The 14,657-nt window shown below is 31.7% G+C and overlaps 3 protein-coding genes across 6 annotated transcripts; 2 read left to right on the forward strand and 1 right to left on the reverse strand.

Annotated features, from left to right (window-relative positions):
• Nucleotides 1-1,460: 1,460 nt before the first annotated feature.
• Nucleotides 1,461-9,500, forward strand: LOC111675049 (Bardet-Biedl syndrome 1 protein homolog). Of its 4 annotated transcripts, none has more exons than XM_046952889.1 (7): nucleotides 1,620-2,266; nucleotides 2,961-3,078; nucleotides 3,150-3,430; nucleotides 3,498-3,733; nucleotides 3,793-4,615; nucleotides 4,678-4,949; nucleotides 9,150-9,500. In XM_046952889.1, the coding sequence occupies exons 3-7, from the start codon at nucleotides 3,160-3,162 to the stop codon at nucleotides 9,345-9,347; spliced, it is 1,800 nt and encodes a 599-aa protein (XP_046808845.1). In that variant the 5' UTR covers nucleotides 1,620-2,266; nucleotides 2,961-3,078; nucleotides 3,150-3,159; the 3' UTR covers nucleotides 9,348-9,500. The 4 variants fall into 4 exon arrangements, with proteins under 4 accessions (XP_046808848.1, XP_046808845.1, XP_046808846.1 ...); XM_046952890.1 differs by having other exon boundaries at nucleotides 2,966-3,078; XM_046952892.1 differs by lacking the exon at nucleotides 1,620-2,266 and adding an exon at nucleotides 1,461-1,480 and having other exon boundaries at nucleotides 2,961-3,430.
• On the reverse strand, nucleotides 9,472-9,957 carry LOC111675050 (acyl-CoA-binding protein). The gene is made up of 2 exons (XM_023435749.2): nucleotides 9,899-9,957; nucleotides 9,472-9,833 (listed from the first exon to the last, which is right to left on the reverse strand). Exon 2 carries the CDS (start codon nucleotides 9,804-9,806, stop codon nucleotides 9,552-9,554), a length of 255 nt encoding a protein of 84 aa, XP_023291517.2. The 5' UTR covers nucleotides 9,807-9,833; nucleotides 9,899-9,957; the 3' UTR covers nucleotides 9,472-9,551.
• A 3,255-nt stretch (nucleotides 9,958-13,212) lies between these two features.
• On the forward strand, nucleotides 13,213-13,830 carry LOC111675064 (acyl-CoA-binding protein). The gene is made up of 2 exons (XM_023435765.2): nucleotides 13,213-13,355; nucleotides 13,421-13,830. The coding sequence occupies exons 1-2, from the start codon at nucleotides 13,347-13,349 to the stop codon at nucleotides 13,658-13,660; spliced, it is 249 nt and encodes an 82-aa protein (XP_023291533.1). The 5' UTR covers nucleotides 13,213-13,346; the 3' UTR covers nucleotides 13,661-13,830.
• Nucleotides 13,831-14,657: the final 827 nt, after the last annotated feature.

Consider the following 14,657-nt stretch of genomic DNA (forward strand, 5'->3'; position numbering starts at 1 on the left):
TCTCAAAGTATTTCATTAAATTCAGTCTATAACATCTCTTTATGCCAAAGTATAAAATTGCAACATCTACTAACTATAATTATAATATTGGATGGTTAAAGTCATAAGATAGCTATCAATTTACATTGACGAGTTTTTTTTTTTTTCTTTTAATTACAGGTCTTAGAAGAGAAGATGATGCTGTTGAGTAAAAGTAGAAAGTGTCTTTATCTTATGAATATTAAACAAATTATTTCCCATGGCAGATAGATAAAGTACCGGTAATAAAATTACTAGACACTGCAAGTAACGCCAACACCACCCAAATTCATAAATAAATTTCATTTTCAGTGACTATGGACAATAACAAGTTTCATATAATCTGCGATTTAAAAGAAAAAACGAAATGAAACTACTCTTAGGAAAATCTAGGTCTATATATAATTACAACAACTTGCTGTTGGAAGATGCAATGCAATACTGAAACTGAAATAATAACACATCAGCAAGAACAAGTTGAGCTAGCAGATATTTGCAACATTTGTGTGACAACGAAAAACATTCGCTATCACTAGAAAAAGTTTTTGATTGAGACAAGTGTTAGAGTGGCCAAATATGGAGATTTTTCTTCGTTTAACTTTATTAATTTATTACGGAATATTTGGGCATGGAAAATTAAGTATTTAAGTACTTTTTTATAAACGTTTTATAAGTAATCCACTTAGCAGTCAATAGATTTGTCTGCGTTTGTGTAATCTGTAGACTAGACTGTAAATAATTAGTCTATAGTCTAGTCTATAGTCTAGTCTATAGTCTAGTCTATTGTCTAATCTATAGTCTAGTCTATAGCCTGGTCTATAGTCTAGTCTATAGTCTAGTCTAGTCTATAGTCTAGTCTATAGTCTAGTCTATAGTCTAGTCTAGTCTATAGTCTAGTCTATAGTCTAGTCTATAGTCTAGTCTATAGTCTAGTCTATAGTCTAGTCTATAGTCTAGTCTATAGTCTTGTCAGTAGTAGTCGAAAATTTCACTTTTCCATGCCCGATTTTGGGACTTATCTAATTTGGACTGAGTCATGAACAAACAGCATATGAGTCACAAACCTTAGTAGCAGTTAAAATATATTATTATTGATTAGACTAACATCTATATTTATCTAATCTGGACAGTTTTATTTTGAATTTTTAAATTTAATTTATACTTAAATTATATTGGCAACACTGAGACTATTACTTACGAACTTGGTATTTTTTAGTTTAGCAGATTGAGTGAAAATTTAATTTTGAAAACTTCCTGTTTGTCAAACTATAGAGAACATGTTAAATACAATAAGTTTTGTTTTTTAAGAAAAAAAACTGCCACTAGAAATAATTACCTTTAACATCTAAAACTATTTCACAAAGTGGAAATTACCACCATAATTCCGAGAGTAAAACTAACATGATCATTAACAATCAGTGGCTGCCGCCATCATTAAGATGTTTCTCTCAATTATTGGTTGGTGAGTTTTCAATTATTACCAATGGTTAACAAAAATATAAATAAAATTCGAATAACATACACATTTACCACAACTGTGACAGCACATACCCATAGAGTGAGTCATTTAGGTAGTGTCAAATCTATAACAACAAAAAGTCTTCAGCTAAGTGAATAACCGAACTTGAAAAAAATACATACAAGTACATAAACAAGCAGATCTTGCAGAAATATTGTATAGTGAATAAACTCTTTCAATGATTACTGGTTTTGACCAACTCTCTTAGACAAAACTCCATCGGTAGCAGCAGCAGTATCATCATCATTTTGGGTAAAAGTTACGGAAATAACGAGAGTGTTTTGGTTTGTGCTGCTATTTTTGTTTAAGATTAAAAATAATTTACAATTTATTTTCATTTTTCTTGCGCCTGTGAATTTTATTTTAAATATCGGCACGATCCCCTAGTAAAAACAAAAAATAAATATTTTTGTGGCGGATCAAACGTAGTAGCAACCTACTTTAACGATTATAATCGTCGTTCTTGTTTCATGGATTTTTTTGCAAATGTTTACATTTTGTTCATGATTCTTGAGTGTGTTTGAACGTTAAAGTGATGAATAAGAGATTTTTTTTGCCGGTTATTTAAAATGAAATTGTGTGTATAGCTTTCACTTGATGACCGGATTTATTTGTGGTTTTAGGCAATTACCAACAACTAACCAATTTCATAGACAATTTTAAGTGTTTAAAAATAAATTTAATATTGCTATTATTGATTATCAAAAGAGTTGGATGAGTTTTTAATCGGTAAATACATATAATTTCAAATAAAGAATTTGGTTATACGTAAAATGTATAAAAAAAATGTTACTTTAACCAAAACAAAGTAGAACTGAACTAGAACTGAACTAGAAATGAACTAGAACTGAACTAGAACTGAACTACAATTGAACAAGAACTGAACTAGAACTGAACTACAATTGAACAAGAACTGAACTAGAACTGAACTAGAACTGAACTAAAACTGAACAAGAACTGAACTAGAACTGAACTAGAACTGAACTAGAACTGAACTAGAACTGAACTAGAACTGAACTAGAACTGAACTAGAACTGAACTAGAACTGAACTAGAACTGAACTAGAACTGAACTAGAACTGAACTAGAACTGAACTAGAACTGAACTAGAACTGAACTAGAACTGAACTAGAACTGAACTAGAACTGAACTAGAACTGAACTAGAACTGAACTAGAACTGAACTAGAACTGAACTAGAACTGAACTAGAACTGAACTAGAACTGAACTAAAACTAAACTAGAACTGAACTAGATCTGTGAACTAGAACTGTGATCTGTAACTTTTAAAAATGATAATTTAAATAAAACAAGAATTGAGGTGGTATTGAGCACAATAGATGGGACTGCAATGGGACTGTTTAGAAACATAACTATGTAAATAACTTTTTCTTTTAAAACAATTATTTTATATATTATTCCCTAGTTTAGAATAAATTATTTGCTGGGTAAAATCAAAGAAATGAAGTTAAGCTACTTCAAAATGCAACCCTTAAATAATACTACTAAATAACCAACAAGGACATACAAAAACCGTTACTATGGTAAATAGAAAACAACCAAACGAAAACAAAACCTAAAACTACAATATTTTAATAATAATACTATAATTAAGAGAAATAAATATGGGTACTCCGGGAAATTGGTTACAAGTTATTGTGGACGAGAATGAAAAACCCAAATTAACCACATTACCAACATGTATGACTGTCAGCGATATTAAATCGGACAATTATGTTAGACTAATAGCAACTGATATAACATTAGATGAGGAACCACCGGCAGCTAAGCTTAAAGTATTTCGGGGTATTGATTTGGAATCCGAACACGAATTGAACGGTATACCAGCAGCTATAGAAAGTTTGTACATCGATGAGTCGGAACCAAAAACACCGAGTAAGTTAGAGTTGACAAGACCAGAAAGAAATTTTGGGAATTTTAACACTTGTTTCGAAATTTTTAGTTTTAGCTGTGGCTGTCAGTGAATCGGTGTTATTCTTTCGCCATATGAAACCTTATTTCAAATATACTTTACCCGAATTGGAGGTTTTGGAGGAGGAAAAGGAAATATGGCGTAAATTAAATATAGTAAGAACAGATGATCATGAAGCTCTTATAGAGGAACTTAAAGGTATGGAACGTCCTAAACTAACCAGGAAATCTCAACATTTGCTAAATCTAATGCCCCAGGACAGGGATGTAAGACAAAAGAATATTTTTAAACTTATAAATTTTATTATTCTTTATTTTATTTACAGAGATTTATACGTGAACAAGGAGAACACAATTTAATACGTTATCCATCGGCAGTTGCTCTTAAATGTTTAGCCCGTGTTTCGAGTGGCGTTTCACAACCCCCCTCACATTTAGTAATTGCCACCGATACTGGTGAGATTTTAATACTAGAACCTCAAAGTTTTGGACTATTATATAGAGCTATGGCTTGCCCCGATATAACGCCTAGTATGTTGGCTGTCAATGGTTGTTTTGAAACTGACTTCTGTATTGCTATAGCTACACGTTATGGCTCGGTTTATCTTTTACGCAAAGCAGCCACCGAAGGTCAAGAAATATTTAAATTATCCCACCCATTAACTGGTTTAGTTCTACTACCCATCGATCAGACAATTGTAGTATCATCGATGGATAAAAAATTACTTTGCTATTCGAAAAAGGGTAAACAATTGTATATGGTGCGTTTGGAGGAACAACCAATTTGTATGACCATGGTGAATTTAACCCATTTGGGTTTGACTTTAATTTGTGTGGCTTTACAAGGCGGACTCTTGCAATTTTACATGCAAAAGTATTTGGTGGATGAATTTCAAATTTGTGGCACTGTTAGTTCCATGATTTTTGGCTATTTGGGTTTGGAAGAACATGTTCTTTGCTTGACAACTATTGAAGGCGATTTAGTGATTAAAATTCTAAAGAGAACAGCATCCTTCGAACCAAATCAGAAGTTATCCGGACGTGGCATACCGCATATCTCAGACATGGTGCAAAACGCAGTTTTGGAAAAACCCAAAAAGAGTTCTATATTTGTAGAACAAGTTGCTCGAGAAAAGCAGAATGCTAAATGTTTGTAGTTTTTAAAATATTTTATAATAAAAATTTATATTTAGATATTTTGTTTATTACAGCCACCTATGGAAGCTTTCAGGTGGAATTATGGCGTTTAAGACATACCGCTGCCAGAGCAACAGTTGATGCTTTAAATTCTTCCGAACGCACTATATCGGGAGATATAACTCATGCTCCTGTAAAACTTTCAGCTGAAGTTTGTGGTGTCGGTCCGGTCTTTCGTTTGTATTTAACAATACAAAACTTATCAACATATAAAATGGCTTCAAATCTAGTAGTTCTACTGCATGCCGATAGACGCCATTATACTATACAAAAATCTATGGCCAAGGTAAATTTTATAGCATAAAAAGATCACAAATTAAGCTCCGTTTGTCGATCAGATGGTTATTTAAGAAGTTACAGCCGATTTTAGGTTTTTCATATAAAAATCGATTTTTCATGGAAAATCAAGGTGATCACAGATTAAGCCCCGTTTGTCGATTGGGTGGCTATTTAAGAAGTTACAGCCGATTTTAGGCTTTTCATATAAAAATCTATTTTTCATGGAAAATCGGAGTGATCACAGATTAAGTTCCGTTTATCATTTGGGTGGCTATTTAAGAAGTTACAGCCGATTTTAAGTTTTTCTTATAAAAATCGATTTTTCATGGAAAATCGAAGTGATCACATAAGCTCCGTTTGTCGATTGGGTGGCTATTTAAGAAGTTACAGCCGATTTTAGGTTTTTCTTATAAATTTTTTTTATAATTGATTTTTCATGGAAAATCAAGGTGATCACAGATTAAGCTCCGTTTATCGATTGGTTGGCTATTTAAGAAGTTAAAGCCGATTTTAGGTTTTTCTTATAAAAATTGATTTTTCATGGAAAATCAAGGTGATCACAGATTAAGCTCCGTTTATCGATTGGGTGTCTAATTAAGAAGTTACAGCCGATTTTAGGTTTTTCTTATAAAAATTGATTTTTTATGGAAAATCGAAGTGATCACAGATTAAGCTCCGTTTGTCGATTGGGCGGCTATTTAAGAAGTTACAGACGATTTTAGGTTTTTCATATAAAAATCGATTTTTCATGGAAAATCGAAGTGATCACAGATTAAGCTCCGTTTGTCGATTGGGTGGCTAATTAAGAAGTTACAGCCGATTTTATGTTTTTCATATAAAAATCGACTTTTCATGAAAAATCAAGGTGATCACAGATTAAGCTCCGTTTATCGATTGGGTGTCTAATTAAGAAGTTACAGCCGAATTTAGGTTTTTCTTATAAAAATCGATTTTTCAAGGAAACTCAAGGTTTGTCGATTGGGTGGCTATTTAAGAAGTTACAGCCGATTTTAGGTTTTTCTTATAAAAATCGATTTTTTATGGAAAATCGAAGTGATCACAGATTAAGCTCCGTTTGTCGATTGGGTGGCGATGAGTCGGAACCAAAAACACCGAGTAAGTTAGAGTTGACAAGACCAGAAAGAAATTTTGGGAATTTTAACACTTGTTTCGAAATTTTTAGTTTTAGCTGTGGCTGTCAGTGAATCGGTGTTATTCTTTCGCCATATGAAACCTTATTTCAAATATACTTTACCCGAATTGGAGGTTTTGGAGGAGGAAAAGGAAATATGGCGTAAATTAAATATAGTAAGAACAGATGATCATGAAGCTCTTATAGAGGAACTTAAAGGTATGGAACGTCCTAAACTAACCAGGAAATCTCAACATTTGCTAAATCTAATGCCCCAGGACAGGGATGTAAGACAAAAGAATATTTTTAAACTTATAAATTTTATTATTCTTTATTTTATTTACAGAGATTTATACGTGAACAAGGAGAACACAATTTAATACGTTATCCATCGGCAGTTGCTCTTAAATGTTTAGCCCGTGTTTCGAGTGGCGTTTCACAACCCCCCTCACATTTAGTAATTGCCACCGATACTGGTGAGATTTTAATACTAGAACCTCAAAGTTTTGGACTATTATATAGAGCTATGGCTTGCCCCGATATAACGCCTAGTATGTTGGCTGTCAATGGTTGTTTTGAAACTGACTTCTGTATTGCTATAGCTACACGTTATGGCTCGGTTTATCTTTTACGCAAAGCAGCCACCGAAGGTCAAGAAATATTTAAATTATCCCACCCATTAACTGGTTTAGTTCTACTACCCATCGATCAGACAATTGTAGTATCATCGATGGATAAAAAATTACTTTGCTATTCGAAAAAGGGTAAACAATTGTATATGGTGCGTTTGGAGGAACAACCAATTTGTATGACCATGGTGAATTTAACCCATTTGGGTTTGACTTTAATTTGTGTGGCTTTACAAGGCGGACTCTTGCAATTTTACATGCAAAAGTATTTGGTGGATGAATTTCAAATTTGTGGCACTGTTAGTTCCATGATTTTTGGCTATTTGGGTTTGGAAGAACATGTTCTTTGCTTGACAACTATTGAAGGCGATTTAGTGATTAAAATTCTAAAGAGAACAGCATCCTTCGAACCAAATCAGAAGTTATCCGGACGTGGCATACCGCATATCTCAGACATGGTGCAAAACGCAGTTTTGGAAAAACCCAAAAAGAGTTCTATATTTGTAGAACAAGTTGCTCGAGAAAAGCAGAATGCTAAATGTTTGTAGTTTTTAAAATATTTTATAATAAATTTATATTTAGATATTTTGTTTATTACAGCCACCTATGGAAGCTTTCAGGTGGAATTATGGCGTTTAAGACATACCGCTGCCAGAGCAACAGTTGATGCTTTAAATTCTTCCGAACGCACTATATCGGGAGATATAACTCATGCTCCTGTAAAACTTTCAGCTGAAGTTTGTGGTGTCGGTCCGGTCTTTCGTTTGTATTTAACAATACAAAACTTATCAACATATAAAATGGCTTCAAATCTAGTAGTTCTACTGCATGCCGATAGACGCCATTATACTATACAAAAATCTATGGCCAAGGTAAATTTTATAGCATAAAAAGATCACAAATTAAGCTCCGTTTGTCGATCAGATGGTTATTTAAGAAGTTACAGCCGATTTTAGGTTTTTCATATAAAAATCGATTTTTCATGGAAAATCAAGGTGATCACAGATTAAGCTCCGTTTGTCGATTGGGCGGCTATTTAAGAAGTTACAGCCGATTTTAGGTTTTTCATATAAAAATCGATTTTTCATGGAAAATCAAGGTGATCACAGACTAAGCTCCGTTTGTCGTTTCTTATAAAAATCGATTTTTCGTAGAAAATCAAGGTGATCACAGATTAAGCTCCGTTTGTCGATTGGGTGGCTATTTAAGAAGTTACAGTCAATTGTAGGTTTTTCTTATAAAAATCGATTTTTCATGGAAAATCAAGGTGATCACAGATTAAGCTCCGTTTGTCGTTTGGGTGGCTATTTAAGAAGTTACAGCCGATTTTAGGTTTTTCATATAAAAATCGATTTTTTTTGGAAAATCGAAGTGATCACAGATTAAGCTCCGTTTGTCGATTGGGTGGCTATTTAAGAAGTTACAGCCGATTTTAGGTTTTTCTTATAAAAATCGATTTTTCATGGAAAATCAAGGTGATCACAGATTAAGCTCCGTTTGAAGATTGGGTGGCTAATTAAGAAGTTACAGCCGATTTTAGGTTTTTCTTATAAAAATAGATTTTTCATGGAAAATCGAAGTGATCACAGATTATGCTCCGTTTGTCGATTGGGTGGCTATTTAAGAAGTTACAGCCGATTTTAGGTTTTTCTTATAAAAATCGATTTTTTTTGGAAAATAGAAGTGATCACAGATTAAGCTCCGTTTGTCGATTGGGTGGCTATTTAAGAAGTTACAGCCGATTTTAGGTTTCTCTTATAAAAATCTATTTTTAATGGAAAATCAAAGTGATCACAGATTAAGCTCCGTTTGTCGACTGGGTGGCTATTAAAGAAGTTACAGCCGATTTTAGGTTTTCCATATAAAAATCGATTTTTCGTGGAAAATCAAGGTGATCACAGATTAAGCTCCATTTGTCGATTGGGTGGCTAATTACGAAGTTACAGCCGATTTTAGGTTTTTCTTATAAAAATCGATTTTTTATGGAAAATCGAAGTGATCACAGATTAAGCTCCGTTTGTCGATTGGGTGGCCATTTAAGAAGTTACAGCCGATTTTAGGTTTTTCTTATAAAAATCGATTTTTCATGGAAAATCAAGGTGATCACAGATTAAGCTCCATTTGTCGATTGGGTGGCTAATTACGAAGTTACAGCCGATTTTAGGTTTTTCATAAAAAATCGAAGTGATCACATTTGTCGATTAGGTGGCTATTTAAAAAGTTACAGTCGATTTTAGGTTTTTATATAAAAATCGATTTTTCATGAAAAATCGAAATGATCACATGTTAAGCTCATTTGTCGATTGGGTGGCTATTTAAGAAGTTACAGCCGATGTTAAGTTTTTCTTATAAAAATCGATTTTAGATGGAAAATCAAAGTGATCGATTGAAACTACAGCCGATTTTAAGTTTTTAAATAATATTTATTGATTTTTCTATATTTTAGCTTCCCAGTATATTGCCTGGAGTTCCATTGAAGATTGATTTTGAAGTAGTGGCTGTTTTGGATATTAATGACAAATTACCACCGCATACCCTAACACCAGATAATTCACACATACGTGTAATGATAATGAAAATTCAACAAACAAAACCATTAATAGCAGCCGTCATTGCAATGCCACAATCAGAAGCAAATTTCTAAAGCATATTATTAGGCTGACGAAGTACTCCATAATGATCGTTATTAGGGCAGATTGAAAGTATACTTCACAATTTAAAAAAAAATACCAATTATATGATTTGTAACGCTTTTTTATTTATTAATAAATTATTATTCTAATTTAATGTTCCTTAACCATGTCTGTATTGTATTTTTATAGTTTTTCGTTTTTATTTTTTGTGTTATTTAAGCATACTTAGGAGCATATTTCTCATAGACTTGTACGTAGGCAGCCTTGGCAGCATCTTTAGACAAACCTTGGTGTTTGTTCCAGGCTTCCCACATGGCCTTCTTTTTTAAATCCAAAGCACCGGGTTTTTCAATGTTGCAATCACCAACGGTGGCTTGTTTGAAGAGACCGTAGAATTCCAAGAATTCAGAGTCGGAAGGCTTCTTGCTGAAGTTCTTAGCCAATTCACAAGCTTCTTCGAAACTAACCATATTGATAGATTTTTTTGTTTGGGGAGGCTAAAGTTGAAGGATAAAAATTTGTAATTTTTATTTATGGAATTAAAAATGTTGATTTGTTTTACCTTTTGGTTTGAAGTGTTAATCCAAAATGATAAATTCTCAAGTGTTTACCGTCTATTTTATACAAATTTTAACTTTAGCGGATATTAATAAGTTTTATTTTAAGAAATTTTAATTAATATTTAAGAGATATTATTATCGAATTTATTCACGTGATAATTGTCTTTTTTTAACTTTAAGATTATATACCACCTATGAAATAGTTATTATTATAAAACTAAAGATAAAAATTGTATTAATAAGTTTTCTTTAAGAATTCTTGGCGCCATTCGAAATGCTTTTTATAAGTGTGGGGGCATTAATTGGTTTTATATCTGTTAATCTAATTTTTTTCATGGATTTTATTTAAAATTAATATGGATACTGATTATTTTTTATATTTAGACTTTAATAGGAATATATTTAAAATTGAGGAAAGTTCTTACTTTTTTAGAGGAAAAACTCCAAAAAGAGGAACAAATTTGATCTCATATTCCTAATTAAAAACTGTTGGAAAGTGATCACGGATTTTTTTTTTAATTTTGATCACATTCGAGTCATTTATGACTCTTCTGCACGATTAAAATGATCATATATGTGCTCATTTTCTGATCATAAAAGATACACTCGTCGGGAGAAAATGGTTGCCTACCCGCGACTCTTCTAAATGAGTCATTTATGAGCCCCACTACTGATCAGTTCTGATTCATTTCTTAATCTTTTTTGAGTCATTAATTAGCCGAATTACTAATCGTTTAAGAGCTATTTTCGAATCATATTATAATCTTTTTTGAGTCTTTCCGGAGTAATTTTTATGTTCGTTACAGGCAAATACAATACAACTGAGAACAGTTTTTGATCTTCCAAATGCGCAAAATATAACTACAAAATAAATTAATAAACAATCGTATTTGAAACTCCTGGAAGACCTATTTGTAATTGCTGTACATTTCATTATTGTTTTTAAAATAAATCAGATTTAAACATTCATTAGAACTATTTAGACTTAGTGTAGTGATTAGTCCCCCATTTAACTTCCGTAGAGTATCATTAAAAATATAAAATTATTATAATTAAAGCGTAATATAATATCAACTTCCTTGACAGAAAATCGACTTTATAAATATCACATTAATTGAAATAATTATATATTTAATTTTATAAACAAAATGAGAATTATATCAACTCATTTAAGGCCACACAATACTATTTGCCAGTTCTTCTTAAAGTGTATTTTCTGAGCCCCTTTTCTAATCAGTTTCAACTCATTTTTTTAATCGTTTTCGAGTCATTTTTTCATATTGCTGTTCCATTGCAAACAAAAACAATTACATAAGAAAATATTTTAGATCTTCCAACTGCTTGAAATAGGATCACAAAGTATGTTCTTAAAACTATCATACTTATATTAAATACCAGAATGGTCAATTTATGTTTGCTATGCATTTTGTTGTTGTTTTTTAAATAATCAGTTTTCAATCATCATATTTTCGAATCATTTTTTAAGCGCATAACTTATTAATCATTTTTAGGTCATCAAAAGGAGTCAAAAATGACTCAGTTTACTGATTAATCATCATAAATGTTTTATTTAATAATAATCTTAATCCAATGATTTTTTGGTAGAACTAAACCATTTCTGGAATAAAATCATTCTCTGAAGATAATCGACCAATAAAATTGTCATATTGGAATTTAAAGACTACAAGATTTTATGTTTTAATAAAAATAGAAGTGATTAAGGCAGAAATAAAAAGCTTCATTGGATTAGTTTCCAATAGAAAAACAGCTGGATTTGTGACCGAAAATTGTCTCTAGAAAAAACAATGTGCTCTCCAATGTGCTGTCTTGTCTTGACATGAATAAAAACAAACAAAACTAGTCAGAAAACTAATTTTTTATCCACTAACTTACGCTATTCTAAATAAGCATTTAATTGAGATCACAAAATACTTAAGAGATCATTTATATAGGAAAAAGGAAGATCGATCTTCGAACATTTGCTTTAGCGTAAATACTTGCTTCAGCAACCTTATTTCACTCACGACTAACCACTGCCCCTACTTCTTACACGCCAGTGAAATTTTTGCACATGGTTCTGCTTTTTTTTGTTTTGTTTCGGCAGCACTACCTAGGGACATAATTGATGGACCAAAATACGGATCCATAGTTTATTCATAAGACTTATTCCAGGAACCACAAGAATCTAATGTGATAAGTTAAGCATGAATATTATTTTTTGATTCTCTGCCTTTCACTAATGTAACCCCTTAAAGTCGCTCAGTTACAAGGCAAGGAATTTGATGGACCGAAACGAATTCATATTTAATTGAAAAGACTTATTTCAGTGACCAAAAGGACCAACTGTGATAAGTTGAGCATATTTTTAGGGCAGCAAAAGGCAATGAGCTCTTAAATAAGCTGCAGAGAGCAATTGTTTTACTCTCTGCCTTCCACTGTTTTAGAGTAAAGTCTGCTCCACCCAGGTCAACCAATCATCTCACAACCATCATTTACACCGCAAAAACATCTATGAATTATCCTTATAGCATACAAGTATCAGATAGGACATCAACTCATTCCCAATCTTTGCATTATTTATACCCTGGATTCCGAAGAAATCACAACTAACTGGCCAGACAGGAAAAATTCTTGCAGGCCAGTACTACTGGGCAGCCGTAGTACAAGCTTATCTGGTGTTCTTAATCGACCTGAGGATGAGAATACATTTGATCATCACTAGTTTATAGTACCAACCTCTTTTCTTTTCCAAGGCTTGCAATAACACCAAGATAAAAAGGGTCATCAAGGTAACACAGCTTGACAATGAAAAATTGCTCAAATTTTTTTTTAATTTCCAAAAAATCCCCTTTCCCAATATATGAGTAGATTTCTGATAAGAATTTCATTAGATATTTTTTAACAAATGTTCAAGATAATCTGAAAAAAAGCAAGCGTAAGCAGCACTATTTAACAGTAGGAAATTGAAAGAAACATATGTCAATGATAATAAATGGCAATAGATTTGCAATTTTTGTTTTATAATCCGTTAAAGATAGAAACAACTTATCTCATTGCATATGTATAGAAAAAACAAAACATATGTATTTATATACTGAATAATATAAAAATCAATAAATTTGTATTATCATTATATACATTATTACCACCAAACACTGATTAATAAAGTTTAATGACAAATTTCAGCAAAAATATACAGTAAACACAAACAATATTCAATGGATTGAGGGTGAAAAAGAAGTACACGTAACATAATATTAGCTGGAACTGAAAACCAAATAGATAACCAACTAAAAATTGACACTGACACACAGTTATAACTTTCCAAATGCAACTGATAAGATTTGCCAAATATTATATTTGTCTAAAACATTTATATAAAAACAGGAAATTATTTGAAAAACCATTATTTGTTTGGAACTAACAACTAAAGCAACAACTTCTAACAACATGCTCACCGTAAGTTCAAAATATTCTTTAAATTTATAAAAATCTTTTAATAATATAATCATCCCGAATTACAGTTTGAAGAAATCGTTGAAAAGGCCAAGAACTTGACCAACAAGCCCACTCAAGAAGACTTCTTGGAATTCTACGGTTACTATAAACAAGCCACCGTTGGTGACTGCAACACCGATGAACCTGAAGATCCCGTCAGAAAGGCTATGTGGAACTCGTGGAAATCCAAGGCTGGCACCAGCTCTGAAGACGCCAAGGCTAAATACATTGAAGTCTATCACAAATATGCTCCCAAATCCGAATAAATTAATATTTTTTTCTGAATTTGGTTCAGTTGTGCAGTAGTAGCAGTTTTCTCAATTTAATTTATGTTTTGTAATTTAGAAAAACTTTCAAAAATTTATTTATTTTATTTACTTTGTGATTTTCTGGTAAACCAATGTTTAAGTGTAAATAAAATTTGTTTTTAAGTAAAATTCTATATGTGTTAACAGATTTTTATTTCAAATGTTCTTTCAAACTAATCGAATAATATATATGTATGTAAGTTAATCAATCCTAATTTTGATCAATTATTCAATTATGAATTCAGTGATTAGGTAACTAGTTGTTTCAATTTCTGAAATTTGAAACGATTTATAAAACAGATTCATTTCTATTGAACTTTGTACTTTTTTATTTATCAAAGTATGTAAACAATTTTATTGACGCACTTTTTATCTCTTAATAAAACAATATTTTGATAAAAATATTAGTAAATAATTTTGATTTTAGTAATGATTCGCAATAATATCTTGTTAATGAAAAGTTTAAATACTATTTTACGATTTTTTTATATAAATATTATTAAACTTTTTATAAAAGTACCTCTTGGTCCTTAAAAGCCATTTGAAAAACCCTGCATGAACAATATGTCGAAAATGAGTTGAACAAGAACTGAAATAGAACTGTACTAGAACTGAACCAAAGCGGAACTAGAATTGAACTAGAACATTTTTTTAATTAACTGAACTAGAACTGAACTAGAGCTGAACTAGAACTGAACTAGAACTGAACTAGAACTGAACTAAAACTGAACTAGAACTGAACTAGAACTAGAACTGAACTAGAACTGAACTAGAACTGAACTAGAACTGAACTAGAACTGAACTAGAACTGAAGTATAACTGAACTAGAACTGAACTAGAACTGAACTAGAACTGAACTAGAACTGAACTAAAACTGAACTAGAACTGAACTAGAACTGAACTAGAACTGAACTAGAACTGAACTAGAACTGAACTAGAACTGAACTAGAACTGA

The sequence above is a fragment of the Lucilia cuprina genome, chromosome 5 (assembly GCF_022045245.1).
Source record: "Lucilia cuprina isolate Lc7/37 chromosome 5, ASM2204524v1, whole genome shotgun sequence".
In the NCBI taxonomy this organism is placed as follows: domain Eukaryota; kingdom Metazoa; phylum Arthropoda; class Insecta; order Diptera; family Calliphoridae; genus Lucilia; species Lucilia cuprina.